General features: G+C 45.2%; 2 protein-coding genes across 2 annotated transcripts in view; both read right to left on the reverse strand.

Annotated features, from left to right (window-relative positions):
• bap1 (BRCA1 associated deubiquitinase 1) overlaps nt 1-9,296 on the reverse strand; it is a 68,480-nt gene extending 59,184 nt beyond the window's left edge. The window contains exon 1 of the mRNA XM_043708520.2: nt 9,209-9,296. Within this exon, the coding sequence (XP_043564455.2) occupies nt 9,209-9,245 (37 nt within the window). The 5' untranslated portion in view covers nt 9,246-9,296. The remainder of the gene's footprint in view (nt 1-9,208) is intronic.
• Nucleotides 9,297-18,809: 9,513 nt separating this feature from the next.
• amt (aminomethyltransferase) overlaps nt 18,810-25,846 on the reverse strand; it is a 40,393-nt gene continuing 33,356 nt past the window's right edge. The window contains exons 8-9 of the mRNA XM_043708522.2: nt 21,092-21,247; nt 18,810-19,457 (exon numbers count right to left, since the gene is read on the reverse strand). Coding sequence (XP_043564457.1) covers nt 19,279-19,457; nt 21,092-21,247 — 335 coding nt within the window. The 3' untranslated portion in view covers nt 18,810-19,278. The remainder of the gene's footprint in view (nt 19,458-21,091; nt 21,248-25,846) is intronic.

Here is a 25,846-nt window from a genome sequence, read left to right on the forward strand (position 1 = left end):
GTGGATTCAATGATCCCTAAATTGAAGTATGCCAAAATTATACAATTTGGTAAAGTCCATAAACTTTCATCAATGGAATCACAGTTAATTGCTTTTTTGAAACAATCATATAATTCTGCTTTCTTCTAAATTTTACACAAGATCTCAAATTGAAAGTCAAAACCTTCCTCATTATTAAACTGATGGGCCTCCAGCTCACAAAACACTTTACTCCTGATTTTACTTCTGCTGGGGAGTGACAGCACCAAGGCTAATCTTTGTTTTGTCTATGGCAGGACTTAAATTGTGTCCATCTAACCACTAAATTCTTCCACAGTTCAGACCCAATAATGTTGGTAAGTAATTGGAGTGTGATACCGGGCTCAAAACTTTAACTCTGTTTCTCTCACCAGAGGCAATGCCAGGCTTTCCGAGTTTCTCCACCGCTCTCCGTGTTTGTTTCAGATTTCTCCAATATTTTGCTTTTAGTCTAGTCAGAGCTGAAAATGTGTTGCTGGAAAAGCGCAGCAGGTCAGGCAGCATCCAAGGAGCAGGAGAATCGACGTTTCGGGTATAAGCCCTTCTTCAGGAAGTCTAGTCACCCCAGTACTGTGGCTGTGAGAGCAGATTGGAGGCAAAGAATCTTACAGCATGCAACTCATGTCCTGACCCTTGAAAGCCTGTCCATTAGCTACAAGGTGTATGTTAGGAGTGTGATGGAACACTCCCCGCTTGTCTGGATGAGTGCAGCTCCAACAAAGTTCAAGAAGTTTGATAGCATTTCGAACAAGGCAGCCCATTTGATTGGCACTAAAACCATAAACATCCACTCCCTTCACCGCCGACGCTCAGCAGCAGTGAATCTAAATGATGCACTGCAGAAATTCACAAAGGTTCTTCAAACTACTGCAGGGATTGGTGTGGATCCACTGTTGTTTGTCATTTGTACAATTTGGGTGAGAAGGAAGGAAGCATGGTTAGTAAGTTTGAGGATGATATCAAATTTGGTGGGATAGTAACCAGTGAAGAGTATATAAGAGTGAAAAGGGATTTTGTTTAATTGGGCCAGTGGGCCAAGGAGTGGCAGATGGAGTTTAATTTAGATAAATGCAAGGTGTTGCCTTTTGGTAAAACAAACAAGGGCAGAACTTACACAGGCAATGGAAGGGCCAAAGGGAGTGCTGCACAGGGAGATGCAGGGATACAGGTGCAAAATTCCTTGAAAGTGGCATCACAGGCAGACAGGGTGGTAAAGAACGCACTAAGCATGTTTACCTTCATCGCTCAGACCGCTGAATATAGGAGTTGTGATGTCATGTTGCAGTTCTATAGGACATTTGTGGTACTGTGTACAGTTCTAGTCGGCCTGCTATAGGAAGGATATTGTTAAACTGGAGAGGGTGCAGAAATGATTTACAGGATGTTACCGGGACTGAAGGATTTGAAGGAAAAGGAGAAACTGGAGAGGGTGGGATTTTTTTTTTCACTGGAGCTTAGGAGGTTGAGGGGTGACATTATATAGATTTGTAAAATCATAAGTCAAAACTGTGGTGCTGGAAAAGCACAGCCGGTCAGGCAGCGTCCGAGGAGCAGGAGAATCGACGTTTCGGGCAAGAGCCCTTCATCAGGACTGAGGCTTGTGGGCTGGGGGATTGAGAGATAAATGGAGGGGGTGGGGGATGAGGGGGGAGGATTGGAGGTAGCTGGGAATGCAATAGGTAGATGAAGTGGGAGAGAAGGTGATGGGTTGGAGAGGAGGGTGGAGCGGATAGTTGGGAAAGACAATGGACAGGTCAAAAGGGTGGTGCCGAGTTGGAGGCTTGGGACTGGTATAACGTGGGGGTAGGGTGAAATCCACATTGGTCCTGTGTGGTTCCAGGGTCCCAAGACAGAAGATGAGGCGTTCTTCCTCCAGGTGTCGGGTGGTTCGGGTTTAGCGATGGAAGAGGCCCAGGACCTGCATGTCCTTGGTGGAGTGGGAGGTGGAGTTGAAGTGTTCAGCCACAGGGAGGTGGGGGTTGGTTGATGTGGGTGTCCCTGAGATGTTCTCTGAAACAATCCACAAGTTGGTGTTCTGTTCCAGGTGTCAGGTGGTTAGGGTTTGGCGATGGAGGCGGACCAGGACCTGCATGTCCTTACGTGGAGGACCCTGCAACCCACCGGGATTAAGGTGGATTTCACCAGTTTCCTCATTTCTCCTCCCCCACTCCATATCCCAATCCCAAGCCTCCAACTCGGTACCGCCCTCTTGGCCCGTCCATCATCTTTCCCATCTATCCGCTCCACCCTCCTCTCCGAACTATAACTTTCTCCCCTATCTTCATCTACCTATTGTATTCTCAGCTACCTTTCCCCTAGCCACACCCTCTCCCATTTATCTTTCAGCCCCCCCCGGCCCACAAGCTTCATTCCTGATGAAGGGCTTATGCCCGAAATGTCAATTTGCCTGCTCCTCGGATGCTGCCTGACCTATTGTGCTTTTCCAGCACCACACTCTCGAGTCTGATCTCCAGCATCTGCTGTCCTCACTTTCGCCTTGTAAAATCATAAGGGGCACAACATGGAGGTGCCGGTATTGTACTGGGGTGGACAAAGTTAAAAATCACGCACCAGGTTATCGTCCAACAGGTTTGTTTGGAACAAGCACTGCTCCTTTGTCAGGCAGTGTGTCGTGTGATAAGGGGCAAAGATAAGGCAAATAATAAAGACTGTTTCTCTAGGGTAGGGGAGTTAAAAGTTAGAAGGTATAATTTTAAGGTGAGAGGAGAAAAAAGTAAAAGGGACCTGAGGGGTAACTTTTTCACACAGAGGGGTTTTCTACATGGAATGGACTGCCAGAGGAAGTGGTAAATACAGGTACAGTTATAACATTCAAAGGACATTTGGACAGGTAGGTGAATAGGAAAGGTTTAGGTGTATATGGGCCATCTACAGAAAGATGGGACTAGCTTAGTTTGGGATACCTGGTAGGCATAGACATGTTAGGACCAAAGGGTCTGTTTTCGTGCTGTATAACTCTATACAGCACCTTCCAAACACGTGACAACTACCATTTAGAAGGTCAAGGGTGGCTGATACATGAGAACACCACCACTTGCAAGTTCCCCTCCAAGCCACTCACCATCCTGACTTGGAACTACTACTGTTCCTTCACTGTTGTTGGGTCAAAGCCCTGGAATCCCCTCCCTAAAGTCATTGGCAGTCTACCTATAGCACATGGACTGCAGCTGTTCAAACAGACAGCTCACCACCACTTTCTCAAGGGCAACTAGGGAGTGGCAATAAATTCTGGTCCAACTACAGATGCCCCCATCTTGTAAGTGAATAAAAAGCCTGTAACCATTAAGTGGGATGGTGAGGGACTCCTTCTAAACCTGCAAATGCTACTGAAAATTGAGCCCTTTTCATCAGTCCTTGAGACATGAGGCAACACCGCCCATACATATACCAGTAGGCTAAATGTTAAACAATTTGAGGTTCTAGTATGTAAAAATAAAATTGTGGGGTAACCTCAGTTTGGGGACATTTTCATTTACTACTTTTCAGTCCAAATACCTCCTCTTCTCACGGGTCATATTCAACTCAGAATATTAACTCTTAAATAATTCTGCCAGTCCCGCTCAACACCTCTGTTCTAAGTTAGGGTTCAACTTATCCTCACTTTCCACCCCACCAGTTTTCGTACTTCAAGGATCAGTCTCTGCTATTTCTGCTCCCTGTAGCATGTCACCATTACCGAACACATCTCCCCCTCCTCTCCCCTCCTATCAGCATTTGAAAAATCTGGCCCATCCTCAATAACACTAAATCTCCTTCTCACACATTCCCTTTTGTCTCCTCTCTCTTCACCGTCCAAAGCGCCAACACACCTTTCAGATGAAACAGCATATTACTTGTAATTCTACTTAGAAATCAGTATTCACTGCTCACAATATGGACTCCTCTACTCTGGGGACAGCAAACACACAAGTCAGTCAGCAAGCACGATGCCAAGCTCTCGGCTGCATGGCATTTCATTCACCACACCACCCTCAAGAGTCACAATTCTCCAGCTATACTTCTCAGGTGGGCAACCAACATAATCCACGACCCCTTGTATCCCCGTTGCAATCTCTTCCAACCTCTCCCCTCAGGCAAAAGATGCTTAAACAGATTCAACAACAGCTTCTTTCCCTCGGTTAATAGACTTCGAAATTTAAAATTTGAGGGGTCCATTCAATGTTGATCTTGCTCTGTGTCCCTTCGCAGCAGCCATAAGATTGTATTTCTCATTCTTTTTTATTACTCTTATGCATATTGTATGATTTGATCTGCCTGAACTGTATGCAAAACAAAACTTTTCACTGTACCTAGGTACACGACAATAATAAATCAAATTCAATTAAAATCTCTGTTCTTGCTGTGCTGCTCAATGCAGGCTCAAAGAATTTCATCGTCCCATTTGGCACTTGACAGCGTTCTGTGCTCAATGAGGAATTCAACAACCTTAGACCAATTTAGTTTTTTTTTTGCCATGCGTCAATCTGACAAAGGTGAGGACAAATTCCTCTTCATCTTCAGCAAAAAGGAAATGCTACCCAGGCCATGGTGTAAGAGGAAGAAGTTCAGTCCCCGGAAGAGTTTAGAATTGATGAGGACGAGGCTTTAGATAAGCTGGCTGCATATTATGGCACTATGACTGGATGAGGTGCATCCAAGGATACTGATGGAAGTGAGAATGGAAATTGCAGAGGAACTGACAATAATTTTGGAATATTTCTTAGACTGCGGGATGGTGCTAGGAAACTAGGGAAAAGCGCAGAAAAGGGGGTAGGGACAAGACCAGCAACTACAGACCAGTAGTCTGTAAATTCCATGGTTCAAAATCTTGTAGATACAACAATTCAGGACAAAAATTAAGAGTGGCATGTATAAATGCAGGTTTATTAAGGAGAGCCAGAAAGGAGATTTCCTTAAGGGAAATTAATTAACACTGCAGTTTTGTTTTGATGAGGTAACAGAGGATTGACCAGGGTAAGGTTCCTGATATTAGATTAGATTACTTACTGTGTGGAAACAGTCCACACTGATCCGCCAAAGCGCAACCCATCCAGACCCGTTCCCCTACATTTACCCCTTCACCTAACACTATGGGCAATTTAGCATGGCCAATTCACCTAACCTGCACATTTTTGGATTGCAGGAGGAAACCGGAACACCCGAAGGAAACCCACGCAGACACGGGGAGAATGTGCAAACTCCACACAGGGAGTGGCCAGAGGCGGGAATTGAACCCGGGTCTCTGGCGCTGTGAGGCAGCTGTGCTAACCACTGTGCCACCGTGCCGCCCACACAAGAAGGACTTGCAGAAGGCCTTTGATAAGTGTCAGACAAAAATAATCTGTGATTAATGCAAGAGCTCATGGAGTTAAAGGAACATGGATACAAAACTGGCTGAGTGGTAAAGGCAAGTAATACCAGATCAACGTTCTTTAGTTGTTGTGGTTCTGTTCACCGAGCTGGGAATTTGTGTTGCAAACGTTTCGTCCCTTGTCTAGGTGACATCCTCAGTGCTTGGGAGCCTCCTGTGAAGCGCTTCTGTGTTGTTTCCTCCGGCATTTATAGTGGTTTGTCTCTGCCGCTTCCGGTTGTCAGTTCCAGCTGTCCGCTGCAGTGGCCGGTATATTGGGTCCAGGTTGATGTGTTTGTCGATAGAATCTGTGGATGAGTGCCATGCCTCTAGGAATTCGCTGGCTGTTCTCTGTTTGGCTTGTCCTGTAATAGTAGTGTTGTCCCAGTCGAATTCATGTTGCTTGTCATCTGTGTGTGTGGCTACTAAGGATAGCTGGTCGTGTCGTTTTGTGGCTAGTTGGTATTCACGGATACGAATCGTTAGCTGTCTTCCTGTTTGTCCTATGTAGTGTTTTGTGCAGTCCTTGCATGGGATTTTGTACACTATGTTGGTTTTGCTCATGTTCGGTATCAGGTCCTTTGTCCTGGTGAGTTGTTGTCTGACAGTGGCTGTTGGTTTGTGTGCTGTTATGGTCGCAGTAGTCTGACTGTCAGTTCAGATTCTATCAACAAACACATCGACCTGGACCCAATATACCGGCCACTGCAGCAGAGAGCTGGAACTGACAACCGGAAGCAAACCAGTACAAATGCCAGAGGAAACATCACAGAAGCTCTTCACTGGAGGCTCCCAAGGACTGAGGATGTCACCTAGACAGGGGACGAAACGTCTGCAACACAAATTCCCAGCTCGGCGAATAGAACCACAACAACAAGCACCCGAGCTACAAATCTTCTCACCAACTTTGAATGTTCTTTAGTCTTAAGAGGACATAGGACATGCTTTCAGAATTTGTGGATGATATGAAACTTGGAAACATAGTAGAGAGAATTTTGTGGAACTTCAAAAGAACATTAACAAATTGGTGGTGTTGAAAGATAGGTGGCACTCAAAGTTTAATGCAGAGAAGTGTAACAGAATTCATTTTGGTAAGAACAACATAGCGGGACCACAGAAAATAAAGGCACGTTTTGTTGAGACTTACGTCTTGCATTCATCAGGACAATTTATATGAACACCAATGTAAAGGGCAATGATACTTTTTATATGTATGAGCAGAAACTGCTGATTTGTCCATGCCAGTATTACTGCCTCTGCAGAAACTTGAACAAACAGCTTTGCCAACCATCCAAGCCAAACTTTGGGTCCGCTACACGGATGACACTTTTGTCATCACTAAACGAAACAAATTAGAGGAAACCTTCAAGACCATCAATAATACCCTTACTGGCTTAAAATTCACTAAAGGGGGAAGAAAACAACAACAAACTGCCATTCCTAGATGTCACAGTAGAGCGAACAGCCAATGGGGATCTTCAAACCAGCGTCTACAGGAAAACAACACATATGGACCAAATATTGAACTACAGAAGCAATCATCCCAACACCCACAAACGAAGCTGCATCAGAATATCATTTCAACAAGCCAACACACACTGCAGCACAGAGGAACTACGCACAGCAGAGGAAAATCACCTATACCGTGTATTCAAAAAGAACAGGTACCCAGTGAACACAGTCCGCCAATTTCTCAGCAACAAACCCAAACAAGCAGACAAAACACATCCAGAAAACCTAGTCACTCTCCCCTACATCAGAGACATCTTGGAAATGACTACCAGACTACTCAGACCCCTTGGCATCATGGTAGTCCACAAACCCACCAACACACTAAAACAGCAGCTAATGAACTTGAAAGACCCTATACAGACAATGAGCAAAACTAATGTCATTTACAAAATACCGTGCAAGAACTGTAGCAAGCACTACCCTGGACAAACAGGCAGAAAACTAGCCACCAGGATACATGAACACCAACTAGCCACAAAAAGACATGACCCTCTCTCACTAGTATCCTTACATACAGATGAGGAAGGACAACACTTCGACTGGGACAACACATCCATCCTAGGACAAGCCAAACAAAGACACGCACGAGAATTCCTAGAAGCATGGTATTCTAACTGGAACTCTATCAACAAACACCTCCTGAGAAAAGGAACAGGAAGTGACTTCACCACAGGAAATGACATCACCAACCCAAAGAAACCCAAACATATAAATAGAAAGCAGGAATTATCAGCAGTGCTTTGCCTGAGGCCCACTGAGATGTTCCCTAGTAGGGTGACGAAACATCTGGAAATGAACCTTCCAGCTCAGTGAGCAAACCTACATCCAAAACCTCAACCTGAGCTACAAGTCTTCTTAAAACTCGCTAAGGTGTATTGAGTGTACATATTGTTTGTCTATCTGCAAGGAACAGGGGCCTGTATATTAATATTCAATGGTTCCAGGACACACACGTCCATTCATACTATTTGTCTGATTGACAATTCTGAAATAGTTATTGGTGTTAATTCTTAGCACAGGCTGTTCTATCACAAAACTGCATCTAATCTTGGATGCTGTGATTATAGTTGCGCAAATACGGGCTGACTAGACAGAGTTTTTACGATTAAGCAACTATTAAAAATAAGTGACTGTAACAGGGCAGCATGAGTTGAAAAACCTTGGTATACAAGTAAACAGGAAAATGTTTCTAATCATAAGTGGAGCAAGAACAAGAGGCACAAACATAACAAAAATTAGTAAAAGGTGCAAAAGTGATGTGAGGCAGTTAGGGCCTGGTATGCAGTGCCTGAAAGTGTGGTTGGGGGCAGTTTGAAATCAGGAACTCAAGAGCAAATTAAATGGTTACTTGTAAAGGAACAATATGCAGAGTTAAAGTCAGGGGAGTAATTCACTGGTGAATTGCTGATTTGAAGAGCTGGCAGAGTCATAGTGGGTTTGTCCTCGGCTGCAACCTTTCTGAGATACTTTGCGTACAACAAATACCGCCCCCTTTGTCTTTTGTTCCATGTCATATTCCAGACCTTCCACTTGTTCTTCATCTCCTTCCCACCTTTCACCGGTATGAAACCCAATCGCATTCCTACAGTCCTTTGATTCTGAAACAGTTATTATTCAAATTGAAACACTGGCTCAGTTTCTCTCCCCACATACACTACCAGGCCAAGCGAGCATTTCCAGCACTTTCTGTTTTCATTAAGATTTTGCAACGCCCTAGTATTTTGCTTCCAGCACCAGTCTGAACCCACGCCCCTGGAACCGCTCAAAACAAAACAGTGGAAGAGATGAGTCGGCCCACTGCACTTATCCCTTCCCCTCTTTCAGATATGCATCTGATTCTCTCTGAAAGGAAGCATTGCCACTTTCTGCATGCTAGTTGGCAATGATTATGTGGATGTCACAGTCAAGACTGAGGCATCTTAGGAACACAGTTCAGTGACAGTTACTCAGCAGCAAGGGTGGGAACCCCCATCCCTGGCTACAATATGCTGAAGTGAGTGCTGGAGCATTGAGCCTGGGACTCCAGTTTAGGATTATACAAGCATTCCCTCCCCCCATTCCTGGGCAAGTGCCAAACTTCACCAACGGCTCAGTCAACCAAGGCAACCCCAGCAGCGAGAGGCTGTGCTGATGAATAACAGGCTGCCCCTTTCACATACAGCTGCAAGGCTCCAGCTCCAAGAGGCTGCCTCTGCCCCCGGCCTCCGGCGGATAAATCCCGAGCTCGGGAGACCCGACCCGTCCCTGCAGCCCCGAACATTACCGCCATCCCACCCCCCCGCCGCCGCCGCCGCCGCCGCCGCCGCCGCCGCCGCCGTGTCCACTCACCCGGGTCGCTCTCCAGTTCCAGCCAGCCTTTATTCATGTTCTCACCCCGCTCTCCATAGCTCCCGCAGCCCAGGCCCCACAGCCCCGTCGGAGCAGGCCGCAGTACGTCATCAAGCCGCGCCCGCGCCAGAGGCCGCTGCCGCTGCCGCCGCCCCTCTCCCGCCGCCATGTTTGTGCGGGGCGAACTCATGACAAAAGACATTGCCTGAGCTGAGATGTCACTTTTACTTAAAAAAAAACCTTAAATTATCTCGGGAATGTGACTTGGATAAAGTTCTGGGATTTACATATTAATGAATCTAAACTTGCAGCCCATTTTTAAAAGATTGTGAGAAACACTCCGTATTAGAAATTATAATTGCAGAAATAACATTAATTTACCTATATCCCACAAGATTAACAGTAATCTAGTTTTATTCAATATATTGCATCAGTTGTGATCTTTTGCCATTAAATGTGTCCTATGATCATACTCCACGAGCTACCTGACAAAGGAACAGTGCTCCGGAAGCTTCCAAATAAACCTGTTGGACTATAACCTGATGTCGTGTGATTTTAACTATGACTGAAGGGATCAGCTTCACCCATTTGGCCCCTCAGGGGCAGAATACCATCAATGTGGGTGGGCCTTCTTGTGTGCATTGGTAGTGTCCTCGCCTTTGTCCCACCTGCTCTAGAGCCGTATTAATAACATCTCTTACTAGTTGAGGTGGAAGCACAGTCAGCTTAGGATAGCCACATCAATGATGCCGTCACTCATACAAATCACAGCTTCCCTACAGTATGGAAGCAGTCCATTTGGTCCATCAAGTCCACACTGACTCTCCAAAGAACAGCCCGCCCAAACCCACATTATCCCTGTCATACCCATGGCTCATCCAGCTAGCCAGCGCATCCCCGGACACTATGGGCAATTTAACATGGACAGTCCACCGAACCTGCACAAATGAGTTTGTGAGCTTATTACTCTATTCCGTCCCAACCCACTGAAACAAGATTAATATACTATTATTCCCTGGAAATCTATAATAATATCTGAAAATTATGGAAAACATTTCTGACATCTGCAGTGTGCTTCTTTTGTTTTTAGAAAGAAATTAGTGTTGGGAAACTCTGCTGCACCCCAGAAGAAAAAACAGTATAAAACTGTGAAAAGAATGGCTTGTCTTGTATACCTCAAAACTGAGCTGCAATTGAGGAAAAGAAACACCTGAACCGACCCCAACCCCCCACCCTCACCCTCACCATCCTGGCCTGGCTGAACCCATCCTCACCCTAAACAGCTTCTCTTTTAACTCCTCTCATTTTCTTCAAGTCAGATAGGTGGCCATGGGTACCTGCATGGACCTAGTTATGCCTGTCTATTTGTGGGGTACGTGGAACATTCCTTGTTCCAGTCCTATTCTGGCCTCCACCCACAACTCGTTCTCCAAAATATTGATGATATCATCACTGTTGCTTCCCTCGCTTGCCCAGAATTGGAAAGGTTATCAATTTCGCTACCAATTTCCTCCCTGCCCTCACAATCATCTGGTCCATCTCTAAGTCCTCCCTTCCTTTTCTCGACATATCTGTTTCTATTTGTGGGGATAGACTGGCCACTAATATCCACTATAAACCCACCAACTCCCACAGTTATCTGGACCATACATCTCACACCCTGCTTCCTGTAAATACTCTGCGCCATTCTCCAAGTTCCTCCGTCTCTGTCAGACATATTTTGATGATGCCAACTTCGAAAAGGGAGCCTCTAAAATGCCCACCTTGTTATTCAACCGTGGATTCCCCAGTGCCGTTGTTGACAGGCCCTCAACCAGATCTGGCTCATCTCCCATACATCCATCCTGATCCCCTCTCTTCCCTCCCGCAACAGTGATAAGGTTCCCCTTGTCCTTACCTACCATCCAGGCGGCACAGTGGCTCAGTGGTTAGCACTGCGCCTCGACGCAGGTTCAATTCCGCCCTCGGGCAACTGTGAATGTGGAGTTTGCACATTCTCCCTGTGTCTGCATGGGTTTCCTCCAGGTGTTCTGGTGTCCTCCCACAGTCCAAAGATGTGCAGATTAGGTGGATTGGCCATGCTAAATTGCCCATACTGCTCAGGGATGTGTAGATTAGATGCATTCGTCATGGGTAAACATACAGCGATCTGGTGGGGGAATGGGTCTCGGTGGGTTACTTTTCGGAGGGTCAGGGTGGACTTGTTGGGCTGAAGGGCCTGTTTCCACACTGTAGGGATTCTATGATTTTATCCCACCAGCATCCACATCCAGAAGATCATTAGCAGCCATTTCTGCCACCATCTGGCACATGTTCCCCTCCTCTCCCCTGTCTGCCTTCCACAGGGACCATTCTCTCTCTCTTCCTCCACTCCCAACACACCCCCACAGACCCATGGCACCTTCCTCTGCATTTGCTGAGAGGTTAACTTATGCCCACTGAATTCATCCGTCCTCAGTATCTGAATGCCCAAAGCGCTTTATCTGCACTTCTCACAATCTAGTCCACTGCATTCACTGCTCACAATGTGGGATCCTCTACATTGGGGAAATAAAGCACAGACTGAGTGATCGCTTTGCAGAATGGCTACACTCTGCCTGCCAAAATGATCCTGAGCTTCCAGCTGTCTGTCACATCCACACAGTACCCTGTTCCGTGGCCAATACATCTGTCTCAGGCTTGCTACAGTTCTCCAGCAAAGCTCATCATAAGCTGGAAAAACAACACCCAATTTTCCACTTGGGGACCCTGCAGCCTTCTGGACTCAGCCTTCACCCTCCTAGCCAGGTCGTTATCTTTGTCTGTCCAACTGTTTTCTCTCTTTGGGCTCTATCCCCACCTATTGTTTACTTCTTACACCCTCTCCAACCGATCTTCTGCATAAAAACTGACATTTTCCACGCTGCTATCAGTTCTGAGGAAAGGTCATCAGGCCCAAAACTTTGACTTCGCTTCACTGCAGATCTGCTGAACGTTTCCAGCAATTTCTGTTTTTGTTTCTGATTTACAGCATCCACAGTTCTTTCGGTTTTTATTGGGTATATCAAACATGGTTGTGGAGAGGGAGATGTAAAGGGGAGAGATGCCTGGCAAAGGGAGGTACAAAACAGCAGGAGTAAGTAGGAGGCTACAGAATGATCACATTATGAAGAAGGGGCAGAGTACATGGCAACAAAAGAGGGATAAACAGCATTGAGTGCAAGTAGGGAAGGAATGTGCTACCTAAGGTGATAGTGAAATGTATTGTGCACAAAAAGAGTGCCAAAATATGATGTCTAAGACATATAAATGCTAGAGGTATGACTGGGACAGTATGGTGACTCAGTGGTTAGCACTGCTGTCTTACAGCACCCGAGGCATGGGTTTGATCCTGGCCTCGGGTGACTGTCTGCATGGAGTTTGCATATTCTTCCTGTGTCTATGTGGGTTTCCTCTAGATGCTCCAGTTTCCTTCCACAACCCTAAGATCTGCAGGTTAGGTGGATTGGTCATGGGAAATGCAGGGCTCAAGGGACAGGTGGGTCTGGGTGGGCTGCTGTTTGGGGACCACTGTGCTCCTGATGGGCCAAATAGTCTGTTTCTATCCATAGAAATGGAGGAAGAGAATGGTCTGTTAATTTGACAAAATATAGAGGAGCATACATATGAAGCTCAGTGAATTGATGAACGTTTCCTTGGAAGAATGGGAGGTTGATGAACTAAATCGAGAGAAATCAATTGTGTAAATGATAGCCAGTTAATAATTAAAATGTCACTTATTTTACCTCTATTTTGGGTTAATTATGAGCTATAAAAACTTTATATTTTATGTATTTTTGTCATTTTATGTAAAATTTTAACTTCCAGGGTAGCATGATCTGAGCTTAAAAACTGTGTCCCTTAAACATTTGAATTTCCTTCTTCCGCACTTCAGTGCCAAATTGCGTTTTTTTAAGTTGACAAACACAGCAGCCAATTTGTACATAGTGAAGACCCACAAACAGAATAATCAGGTTATATTTTTGCTGACAGTAGTTGAGTGAGGAAAATTGGTGAATTTGCTAAGGGAAACACTGGGTTAGAAACAAAAACAGTGTAGATGCTGAAATCCAAGGCAGACAAGCAGGAGGCTGGAAGAACACAGCAAGCCAGTCAGCATCAGGAGGTGGAGAAGTTGATGTTTTAGGTGTAATCCTTCTTCAGGACTGGGGGTGGGTGTAAAGGGAGCTGCAGAAAAAGTTTGGGGGTTCGGGGGGGGTGCGATGTTGAGGCAGGGATAGGTGAACACAGGTAAGATAAAGTTCTCCAATTTCAAATAACCTCCCTCTCCATCCCCCTCCCTGACTCCCTTCCATGCCTCTGATCAACCCTTCCATCGACCAACCAGATTCATTCCTCCCATCGACCAACCAGGTCATACCCTCTACCTGTATTCACCTACCCCAACTTCACTGCCCGATTTCCCCCCCCGCCACCACGCCTCCTTTATCTGCAGCTTCCCTTACACCCACCCCCAGTCCTGAAGAAGGGTCACACCCAAAACATTAACTTCTCCACCTCCTGATGCTGCCTGGCTTGCTGTGTTCTCCCAGCCTCCTGCTTGTCTGCGAAGGGAAACACTGGGAGCATTACCTGCTTTTAACAAGAATGGCAAGCGCTTAGCCTCTGACCCATCCAATCTCAGTAAACAGGCTCAGCCAAAGCCCTACCGTCTGGCTTCTTATTAGCATTGTTCTGATCCCAGCTGACATTAATACTGGACAAGTCAGATCCCAGAGCATAACTTGGCTTGATAGACTCTAGTTTCGTTTCTTTTCTAAACCGTGGAGGTCAGTTACTGAACACCTTCATAAGAGGCTGCCAGTGTACTTGTAAAACAAAGAATAAAAGGTTTATTCAACGGGAAAGCATTCATTATATTACACCAGACAAAAAATTGTAAATGATTCATTGCAGCCATCAGAAAAGCTTTCAAATTCACACTATATTTTTCTTATCCCAGCAATTTTCCTCCAAATTCTCACACCTCAGGCAAGAGTTACGACTGATTCCAAATTTGGACTCCCCACTCAGACTCAGGTTATGACTCTATGGTACATTTTCAGTTTGGCGAATTTCTGTGCAGTCAGATGATTTCCCCCACCCCCTTCATACCTCCCACTGAGGCAGCTACAATAAATTGCAAATTGAACTCACTATGATTTTAACTTCAGGGCAATTATATGAATTATTTAAACACAGCATTCAGAAGTATTTCACTCTCTGGCATGCACTACACATAGACTTGACTGACTTTCTGCATTGGTCTGCCTTACTCTGCCTGTAATTGCACCCAGGTCACAGCACAGTGACTTTTCTTTTCACTCTGCCATTTTTTTGATGTTCTAAACTGTTCCCCTAAGGTGATCTTCAAAACCTTATTTAAATAATTGGAAACAAACAGATCTCAGGCAACTCACTCACTGCCAATACATAAGAACACTCAAAAATGAAACTCAACTATGGTTCCCTATCTTGACACACAAGATACAAAAATATAAGTTCAACTTAAAAGTTATACATTGTTCTCAACAGCATCAAGATGTGTTCAGCCACCCCTTATTTCCTCGCTGACCAACCTCAACTGGTTTCCAACACATCAAATTTAAAATGTTCATCTTCAGACCATTACTATAATGGTCTTGCCCTATGCAATCTTTGAAGTCTTACAATTCTCATGCCCCCTGCCAATCTCTCCAATCCTCTATGGCTTCTTGCGTATCCTCACACTCCCTTCGAAGTTGCTGCAATGCACTGCATCTGCATCATTTGCAGATCAACCATGTTGCTAACAGTGAAGGAGATAAATTCCCGTTTCAGTGATGCCCCCCTGGATACACTCTGACAAGAGGAAGACCATGCTTCTGGCAAGGCTGCAAGAAGCCCTTCAGAGTATTCCTGTGAAGGAAGTGAAAGCACATGGCAGGGATAGTCCATGGCTAGAGTGTGGGGCTACTAACATGGCAACAGTGCTGAAAGTGAATGAATCTGATTATTTCAAACACTGCTTAATGCACCTGGGCTTCATCTCTCACTCAGCAACACATGCTAGCACTCAGGACTTACTTCTAATGTCCTACTTTACACCTCACTTTGCATATTTTTGAAATATGCCTGAAATGCACACACATCTACATGCCCCTCCTGCAAACCTACTGCTAATCAGCTACAATGTAATAATAGCAAAGTGTTGGAAATACTCAGCAGCTCTGGCAGCAACAAGAGATAATATTTCAGGTTATAACCTCCAGAAAAGTTTGAAATGTAATACATTTTAAGGAGATGAAATGGGGTGATTAAAAAAGGGATTGTCTATGATGGGGTGGAAGACAGAAGATGTTCTACTGAGGAAATTTATCTACTCTTCAAAATAATGCAGTGGCATGTTTCACCATCATCTTAGAGATCATACAGTGCCTTGATTTAATGTCTTATCTGGAGAACAGCACCAGCAACACTGCAGCGCTCTGTGATTGCATTGCAACGTCAGTCTAGGGTGGGGCTTGAACCGACAACCTTCTCAATCAGAGGCATAAAGGACTACTATTAAGCCCAAGTTACCTCCACAAGTCTTGAGGAAAGAAAAATCAGTTTGTGTGCCCACAAATTCCTGCAATTCCTGTTGCTTGTCTACTGCCCATGAGAAACATAGTATTGCAGATTCACCCATTTCCCCTGGAGCATCTGAAGCCGCTATGTGCCTTTCCCCCATATGTCCAATGTTCACTCTACAATTGATTCCATTGGAAGTCTTGTGCTGACTCATCACCTTCCGCATCATGGTAGAATCCTTCTTGTTTGACCAGGACCAAACTGTAAACGATTGTCACCTTCTATGGGCTCTGTCCCTCTCAACCAAAGAGTCCAGATGGGGATGCTCGTACACAGATCTGATGGTTCATGTTGTCCCTGGTGCTTGTAGTAGTTTCTGCTGATACACCACCTCTGGGCATGTCGAATGTTGCAAGTTTGGTAACAATGATCCTCCAAAAGTGAAGAATGAAATTCGGTATTTGTCTCAAATGTGGATCTACTGCAGCGTCATCCATGAGAGGTGCTCTGTAATGCACTGCTTTGCAGATCCTGGGATTATTTGCACTGACTGACTTGATATTATTTGCCCAGTCAGTTCCCCATGAGAAAACCTACTTTGGGATTCTGTGGTCATCCGTCAGATCTCCTCCATGTAAAACGTTTTGTAGTCTTCCCACTTACATCTTGGCTTGCAAATATCTGTACATCTGTACCCTTAGCACATTCTGGAAATGCCCTCATCTGTAGTTATCAGTGAATGACGCAAAGCAGCAATAAGCTGGAGCATGAAAGCCAATCAGAGTGAAAGGACATGATCAAGTATGGAATGGGAATGATTCAGTGAAAGGAAAGTGAATCTGGCAGGAGACCAAGATTCAGAAAATCTGACCAACAGACTTGAACCAACAATAGGTAGTAGAAAGAAAGGTCCCGACAGGCTCTTTTGACATTTCATTATTTTCTTGACCCAGGCTCGGTCACCACTGTTTACAGTATATCACACAGCCCAGTCTTTCACAGGCCACCCTCCACCTTGTACAGCAGGCTCCACTCATCAAATCACTGCGACCAATCAAAAAGGGATGGAGATAACAAATGGTTATATATTGTAATTAATCTTTAATTAAAATAGATCAGATGCTTGACTCAATCCCAATAAAAGTTATCAAATATAGTGTTGCAAAGTACAATTTTTAAAAATGAGAGAATCGTATGCCTGAAATTCATGACATCATCTTGACTGGAAAGGAGCATGGAGAGGAGACGATTCAGGAATATGTATCCAAGTGATGTGGAGATTAAGTTTTAAAGAGTCCAGATTATAAGAGGAAGAGAGGTCAAGGATAGCAAGGAGTTTGGAGCGAAGGTTTCCAAAGGGACTGAGAAGTTGGGAGGGAAGGGAACTGGGAAACTGGAGGGAATGAGATTGAGGAAAGCAAGGGGTCTGGAGGGAAGAAGGCGGAGGAACAAGGAATTTGGAAAAAATGTGAGGACTTAGGAGGACAGTTGCTCAAGGGGAAAGGGAAACTTGGAGGGAAGGAGCCTGAGGAAAGTGGGGTGTTTGGAACTTAGTTCGCCAAAGGAAGTGAGGAGTTTGGAGGTTCTGGGAAAGGCTGAGGTAGTGAAGGAGATGAGGCTGGTTAGTCAAACACTGAGGGTACTTTTTTCAGACAAGTTTAACACAGTCCTTCTTCACTCAATACTACTATATTTTGTGATTTTGCAGCTGTATTTCTTTAAACATAAAGAAAAGCAACATTTACTCAGGGAGGCCTTGATTTCTTCGTGATCAGGCCAGCCCCAATTACAGTTTGTAAACACAAGGCACTATTCATTACGTTAGCTGTAGGTATGAAATTGACCATCACCTTCACATATACATTTCAATACCACCCAATTAGAAAATGGCTCATTATTCTGTTATTGCAGCAAACTTTCAGCAATGTTGGTAGTTGGCATAGTCTCATTAGCACCCTTATTTGTGATTAAATTATAATTTGTTTCATTAGTAAGCACTCATATTCATCTGCAGCTGCAGTATCTAAGCTTTGTCCACAAAGGTTAGTGTTCAGAAATAAGGTAATCATCCCTGTTCCCACAGATACTGATAGCGACAGTGACTTCTTATTATGTTGAGATTGTTGGTAGGGACTCTTACGGTGCAGTGCTAGTGTTCCTATCTATGGACTAGGAGGTCCAGATGCATGTCCCACCTGCTCCAGAGGTGTGTAATAACATCTGTTAACAGGTGGATTAGAAATTTTCCTTGAGACTGTTGGTTATTAGATGCAAACAGGAAGTCACCTGTCATTCTCAAATCCTCCTGAAAGCAGCTGCTGCAGGGGGTGGCAAGGTCCCAACAGAGGTTACAGCCTGATGGTCTTCTGCAATGACTCCGTTTGTCATACAACCAGTTTCCATTGTGCCCCATAGACTCTTGGTTTGTGGTGAATTGGTTTACAGCAGGTGGGCTATTCAGATAGATCTTAGAAGTGAGTGAGGAGGGATAGATAGATAGTGACTGATAGTAACAGATAGACTGCAGAATAGCAGTCCAACTGGCAAAAAGTTGGACTGCTATTCTGCTACTTACTAATGCCTGCTGAAGAAGAGAGCTGTTTCTACTCAAATGCCCCTTGAAGTTTCACCATCTCAGCTTGTACAATGAACAGCCAAGTGTGCAAAATGCTGAGCCCACAACCCACCAGGCAGCATAGAATCCCTATAATGTGGAAGCAGACCATCGAGTCCACACTGACCCTCTGAAGAGAATCCTTGTAAACCTGCATTTCCCATGGCTAATCCACCTAGCATTTCCCTGGACACCATGAGAAAATTAGTATGACCATTCCACCTGACCTGCACACCTTTGAACTGTGGGAGGAAACAGGAGTACCCGGAGGAAACCCACACAGACATGGGGACAATGTGCAAACTCCACACAAACAGTCATCTGAGGGTGGAATTGAACCTGGGTCCCTGGCGCTGTGAGGCAGCAGTGCTAACCACTGAGCCACCGTGCCACCCATGGTCAAAGAGGCAGTGGATGTAAAACAAAAACCACTCCCCCACATGGCTCCACAAATTGAAGGCCTGGATGAAGAATCCTACCTACAACTTGAGGTCTTCGTACACAGATCTCTGCCATTGCAATAGGAAAGGTATTGATCTACTCAGTTAAAAGTGGTGTTTATTGACCGTCTGTTGGCCTTGCTGTCAAGTTGCAGTATGGATTCGTGAACAGAAATGATTGCTGATCAGCTGAATGGAGCAAGGCCCAAATCTAGACAGCAATGAACAATGACCTCCCCATGTTCTTCATTAAATGCAATTTCATCCATCCTTCTGAAAACGCACACAACATTCTATCACAGCAGGATAGGGGATCAGAACAAGTCAACAGCTAACCTTTGTAAACCAAAGGCAGATACAAAATAATCATAAAAATATAAAAGTCCTAATTAAATCTGGTCATCTTCTTCAAAGCGTTCATTTCACTCAATCTGAAAATGAGACAGTCACTTCACAGTGTAGTATTTAGATGGTACAAAGGGCATCTTGGAGACAGTGGCATCCACAATCTTCTTCCGAACCTCCACCTTTATTGGAGTGCCTGGCTTGCTGTACTCCGTATCCACATATCCCATGGCAATGTTCTGTTTCAGACAAGGAGAGGGGCATCCGCTGGTCACCTCCCCTGAGGGTGAATGAAAAGCAAGACTAAGAGGTTAGTACATATTCCATATTCTTTCTTATTGGTTAATTACGCAAATAATATTCAGATTCATTTGAGAATTATTCTGTGATTCGGCAGGGATTTTATGTCCAAGGAATACATTGATCCCCAGTTTCCTTATCTCCAACTCCTGACTGTCCATATCCCACTGCTGAGGAGCAGGTTCCTACAGAGCATTCCATTACCAAACACTGTGCTGCAGGGTCTATTCCAACCAGGACAGGGGGCTGTGTATGCATGGAGATTTCGCTGTCAACTATTTGTTGCTTGTCATCACAACTGGTCACTATCCACAGACCCTCCGCTCATCAAAAACTGTGCAACCGGTAATTGAACAGTTTGGGATATGAACACGAAAGGACAAAGGAATCGGATGTCCTGAAAGGAAGGAACAGTGTTTCTCCTCTATGGTTAAAAAGCATCTCAAGCCTAAAGATAGCCAGTTCATTTCCCCTCATGAGTTGCTGTAAGCTGTGATTTTAATCAATATGTCAGAGACCTTTATAAGTGGGAGCCAGTCACCCTGTACCTCCTGCAAATAAGTGAAAGCATCTGGAGAATGAAGATCAAAAAGCAGCATTTTGATTGGCAAATGGTTCATCTCAACAAATCATGTGAATAGGGGCCAGTGAATTGTCTTCCGAGTCTTTCCCTTCATCCATAATACTCGTGCTTTATTTTGGCTGTCTGTACGTGTGCATGGAGAGGAAGTTTATAAGAATTTTCACTACTAGGATTATAGGTCGATGGTTTATAATTGGTTATCTGTAGCTAGAGTCTCCTTCCCTCCCAGCAGCTACTGTGTACCGACACCAAATGGAACTTCGTGGTTCAAAAAAGTATCACACCACCAACTCAAGAACAGTGAAGGACAAGCAATAAATGCTGGACTAGCCAGTGACCCTGTATCCCATGTAAGAATAAATAAAATCTACATTTTGACACATTGATTAAGGGAAAAATATTGACCAGGACACTGGGGGGAAAACCTCCATCTGCTGTGATTAATGCCATGAGATCTTGTACTCCCAGCCGAGGATATAAATAAGGCCTCAGTCTAATTTCTTAACCAAAATACAATAGAAATTGGTTGGAATTTGATGGAACAAAAGTTGAGAGTCTATGAGGACAGGGCAGGGGAGTGGGACTATAACTGGATTGCCCTACGGATAAACTGGCATGACTTGAATACCCTCCTGATAACTCTGACTGCAGAAAGTGCAATGTTTCTTCAGTACCACACTGGAACGTCAGCCTAGGCTACGTACTCAAGATGCAGGAGTGAGGCTTGAATGCACACTTTTCTGGCTCAGGCAAGAGTGCTCTCCAGGTTTGTGTAGCCAGCAACATTCACTCTTAAGCCAAGGATCCAGGAACAGAGATTGGCATGCTGACACTGTTCTGCAGCATTGACTTCTGGTACTAAATGTCACTGCCACGTTCTTCACCCTTAGCCCCTGCATTCCTTTCCCTTACGAGTATTTAAATCCAATTTGTTGTAAAAGTTATAAGTGCAGTGTAATTCCTGATCCTCTACAGTTGTTTCTACAGGGTAAACCCCCATGCACCGTCCAGGCTGCGGTTCTGGAACTTACCAATGACTTTTCCGTCAAGGTTCAAAATTGGCGTGTGCTGCCTGACTGGGGGCCCAGCCGACATCAGACCCACTCGTTTCCGTTTAGTTTTCTCTTTGATCTGTCTCAGGATGATCCCAGCTCCGGGGAAGTCTGCAGCAGCTCTCCGCCGCTTTCCTGCAGAGAGAGGGAGAGCAAAGGGAAAGACAGACTGTAAACTAGGCCTTGACTCAGGGAATGACAGAAAACATCTTTCTCGTCAGAGGAGACAAATGTGCATAGCATATAAAGTCCCTTCCTCCTTGGGTGGTTAAAACACAAACACATTAGCTGTTATAGGAACGAGCAGAACAAGGGTCCTGGAGATCGTGTGAGTGAGAAGGGAATTTGGATAATGGCAGGTGTTACTTAGAGTGTTTTTTTTTGATCATGTAAGTGATCACAGAATACTAATTCAAGTCCCATTAAGACCATACGACATAGGAGCAGAAACTAGGCCATTCAGATCATCGAGTTTGCTCTCCACTCAACCCCATTTTCCCCACTTTCTCCCCGTAGCCTTTGATCCCCTTGGTAATCAAGGACATATCTATCTCAGTCTTGAATGTACTCAATGACCTGGTCTCCACACCTTCTGTGGCAATGAATTCCATAGATAAAGAGGTTTCTCCTTATCTCCGTTCAAATAGGTCTTCCCTTTAGTCTAATGCCCTGCCCTTGGGTCCTCGTCTCTCCTGCCAAGGGAGAAAGCTTCCCAATGTCCACTCTGTCCGGGCCATTCTAAACTCCACCGAGTATAGTCGCAGAGTCCTCAAGCATTCCTCATAGATTAAAACTTCGTTAAATTTGAGAACTTATTGAATTTCAAAATCTGGAAAGTAAATTAAATTAAATGTAAAAATGATGACAGAATGCAAGATTATTGTACATCTCCAACTGGTTTGCTGACATCCCATGACTCCCATTTGGATAGAGTGACCGTGGATTTGGGTGCTTTCCTTACCTAGAAGTCAGAAGGACCATAAAGTTTGGGCCTCAGTCCATATGACCCTGGCTCTGAATACAGGATCCCCCCACCCCCACTGTATCACCGCGGATGGTATGTTCCAAGACCTACCGCGGATCCCGAAACCACTGAAAATAGCGAACTCTGTCATTTAAATTGGAAACTTACCTCCCTGGCAGCCCCCGGAATTATCTCTGGAATGTTCCATGTAATATTTTCGGTCCGCGGTAAACCATGGATAACTGAAACCAGGGAAACCGAATCCGCGGATACAGGGGTTCCTCTCTGCAGGGTTGACACCCGGTGGGAATGCTGGTATTGTAAAGGGTTGGTGGGCCATGCTTTAGCCTTGGTTGAAGGTACGCCAAAGATAGTGTTTTATGAGGAAGACAATGGGAAACTACCTCTACTTCTCTTTTGAGTAAGTGGTTCAAGAATCTCACATGAGATTTGAGTTAAGATCTGCCTGAGAGGCCAAATACAACAGCTGTATTCTCCCAGTGTGAAGCCCATTTGATCTAGACATAGTATGCCAGCTAAAATTCTGGTGACTGTTTGACCATTCTTGTAACTTCCATTTATTTCAATGCTTTACCCTGATTACTGTTTTGACAGTGTCTCAGAAAATGGTAGTCTGCATGACTTGAGCGATTGGCTATCACTGGGATTTAAGAAGCTGAGATTCATTTGGTTTAGTAGAGAGATCGAGAACATTTGCAGTCTGCAGTTTTTACACTGGCTCAAATTTCACTAGGCTGGATTTGTAAATGGCACAAATGTAGGTAGGAAGGCAAGTGGTGAGGAAGATACAAGAAACTGCAGAGGAACATGGACAGGTTAAGAGTGGGGAAAGGGGAATCCAAGATGGCGGCGATCTGATAGGTCTGCTGTGCTGGGCTCTGTACCAAGTAAGGTGGGCTTTCACCACCACACCACGGGAAAGTGTGTAAGGAATGAACAGGTAGGGAAAGAGTTAAGTTTTGGGTTGTGTGACAAAGGCTCAGCTAGCATGACTTTGACCAGATAAGAACTTGCAGTAAACAATGAGGTGCTGGAGACAAGGGTAGTGAGTTAATGAGTTGAAAAGCATCCATTACATAATGCTAGTTAACAAGGTTAAGAATATCCAGTGTATAATACCAGATGGCTTAATCTTTACTGTTGATGCTCGCTGATTGTAACGGTCACCCAGTCAATATAGATGTTGCCTTATCTGGATGCTGCTCCCTGTAAGTGACTATATAATTCCTTAAGAATCTGTCGTTCGAGAGAAGACTGAGAACTCATGTCTCTATGCACATTGGTGACCGTTCTCTCCCCCTCCTGGGCATGGAATAAAGCCGTACTGTGTCTCCAAGTGTTTGCTCTGACTGATACGGGGATAGGGAAACGGGACGACAGTCCCTCACTAGTCACCCATTAGAAAAATCGATAAAACAAAGAAATACAAAATAACTAGAACCTTTTAAATTCTGATTCTAATGTTCTGGGAACAAGATGAAGATGAATAAAGGAAAGGGAGAGGGAGGATCGCAATAAACAGGGCACTCCCCTACAGTGTCGAGTATTCCCGCGGCGTTGCCTTTGAACCCTTTGGACCAGCAGGATATTGTCTTGGAGTTTGTATAACTCTGAGAGAAAACCGATTTCTGCCTTGCTACGCTGATCGACACGTAGAAGCGGTTGAACAAAGGACCAGGCGTTGGAGACCACAGCGGAGAATTCGGAGGGGCGGATCCGAATACTGGAAGGTCAGGTTCAGGACCTGCTGGACCTGGTCGACAACCTTGAGAATCGAGGTCAACCAAAAAAATCTTATGGATGGTTGGGCTCCTGCAGCATGAGGAGGGTGAGAGCCTGGTTAACTTCCTGGAGCAGTGGCTCCTGCAGCTCCTGGGGCTGGAGGTTGAATCGTGCTGGGTGTGTATTGAGCGGGCCCACCAGATTGCGATGCGCAGGCCTGGGTCACATCTGCGCCCCTGCCCGGTCCTAGTGTGACTCCGGTGTTATAAAGAGAAGCAACTGATAATGGAAGCTCCCAGAAGGCTGGGAAAAGACTCCTAGGCCCTAGTGTACAAAGGTTCGAAATTTATGTTTTTTTCAAGATTTCTCTAGGGCCATAATCAAGAGGAAATCTTTTGATGAAGTCAGGAAGAGACTGAGAGACCTGAATATCCAATACTCTGTGAGGTACCCGGCAGTACTTGGCTTCAACGATGGAGGGTTTGTGTATAATTTTGACTCAGCAGAGAAAGCAAGGGATTTTTTGGACTCTTTGAAATAAATGGTCTGGGTCAGGAGAAGAAAAAAGCTATGGACAATGGCATATCCTTTCCTACAGGCCTGGTATTGCTTTGATGTAAAATTCCCTTTTTTTTCCTCTCTTTTAGTAATTTTTGATATTTCTTTGTTTCCTCTGGTTGAGGGGTGGTTATTTCTTTTATTGAAGACAAATGGGGTTAATCAATGGAGGGGATGGAGTGGGCGTCCACTTTTAACTCTCACGTGTGTAAATAATAGGTTTTCTTTGTTTGTGTATTGTTTGGTTTTGGAGTGTGGCCGTAGCTGGAAGGAACCAGGAGAGTTGTAAGGTTTGGGATGAGTGTCTCCTATGGTGGAGAAAGTGAGGACTGCAGATGCTGGAGATCAGAGCTGAAAATGTGTTGCTGGAAACCCGCAGCAGGTCAGGCAGCATCCAGGGAACAGGAGAATCGACGTTTCGGGCATAAGCCCTTCTTCAGGAATGAGGAAAGTGTGTCCAGCAGGCTAAGATAAAAGGTAGGGAGGAGCGACTTGGGGGAGAGGCGTTGGAAATGCGATAGGTGGAGAGAGGTTGAGGTGAGGGTGATAGGCTGGAGTGGGGTGGGGGCGGAGAGGTCAGGAAGAAGATTGCAGGTTAGGAAGGCGGTGCTGAGTTCGAGGGATTTGACTGAGACAAGGTGGGGGGAGGGGAAATAAGGAAACTGGAGAAATCTGAGTTCATCCCTTGTGGTTGGAGGGTTCCCAGGCGGAAGATGAGGCGCTCTTCCTCCAACCGTCGTGTTGCCATGGTCTGGCGATGGAGTCCAAGGACCTGCATGTCCTTGGTGGAGTGGGAGGGGGAGTTGAAGTGTTGAGCCACGGGGCGATTGGGTTGGTTGGTCCGGGTGTCCCAGAGGTGTTCTCTGAAACGATCCGCAAGTAGGCGGCCTGTCTCCCCAATATAGAGGAGGCCACATCGGGTGCAGCGGATGCAATAGATGATGTGTGTGGAGGTGCAGGTGAATTTGTGGTGGATATGGAAGTGTCCCTTGGGGCCTTGGAGGGAAGTAAGGGGGGAGGTGTGGGCGCAAGTTTTGCATTTCTTGCGGTTGCAGGGGAAGGTGCCGGGAGTGGAGGTTGGGTTGATGGGGGGGTGTGGACCTGACGAGGGAGTCACGGAGGGAGTGGTCTTTTTGGAACGCTGATAGGGGAGGGGAGGGGAATATATCCCTGGTGGTGGGGTCCTATGGACACTCCTATGGGAGTGTCTCCTATGGGCAAGGGGGGGAATCTCCAGCAATCTGTTGTTTATATGTTTGTTTGTTTAATTTAAGAGTCATGGTAGTTTTAATAGTATCTGTAGTGGTAGTTTTTAGATTGTATAAATTGTGTTTTCTCCACTTGGCACACCATGAGTGAGCTTCTTCCTCTCAAGGGGATGCGGGCCACTCTGGGCAGTCATGACAGTTCGTTCAGAAGGTGCAGCTGGAACATAAAAGGGAACTGTTCCCGGATCAAAAGAAAGAATG

Source organism: Chiloscyllium plagiosum, unplaced genomic scaffold (assembly GCF_037043375.1).
Source record: "Chiloscyllium plagiosum isolate Xiang-an unplaced genomic scaffold, Cpla_swu_hap1 HiC_scaffold_14, whole genome shotgun sequence".
Classification (NCBI taxonomy): Eukaryota; Metazoa; Chordata; class Chondrichthyes; order Orectolobiformes; family Hemiscylliidae; genus Chiloscyllium; species Chiloscyllium plagiosum.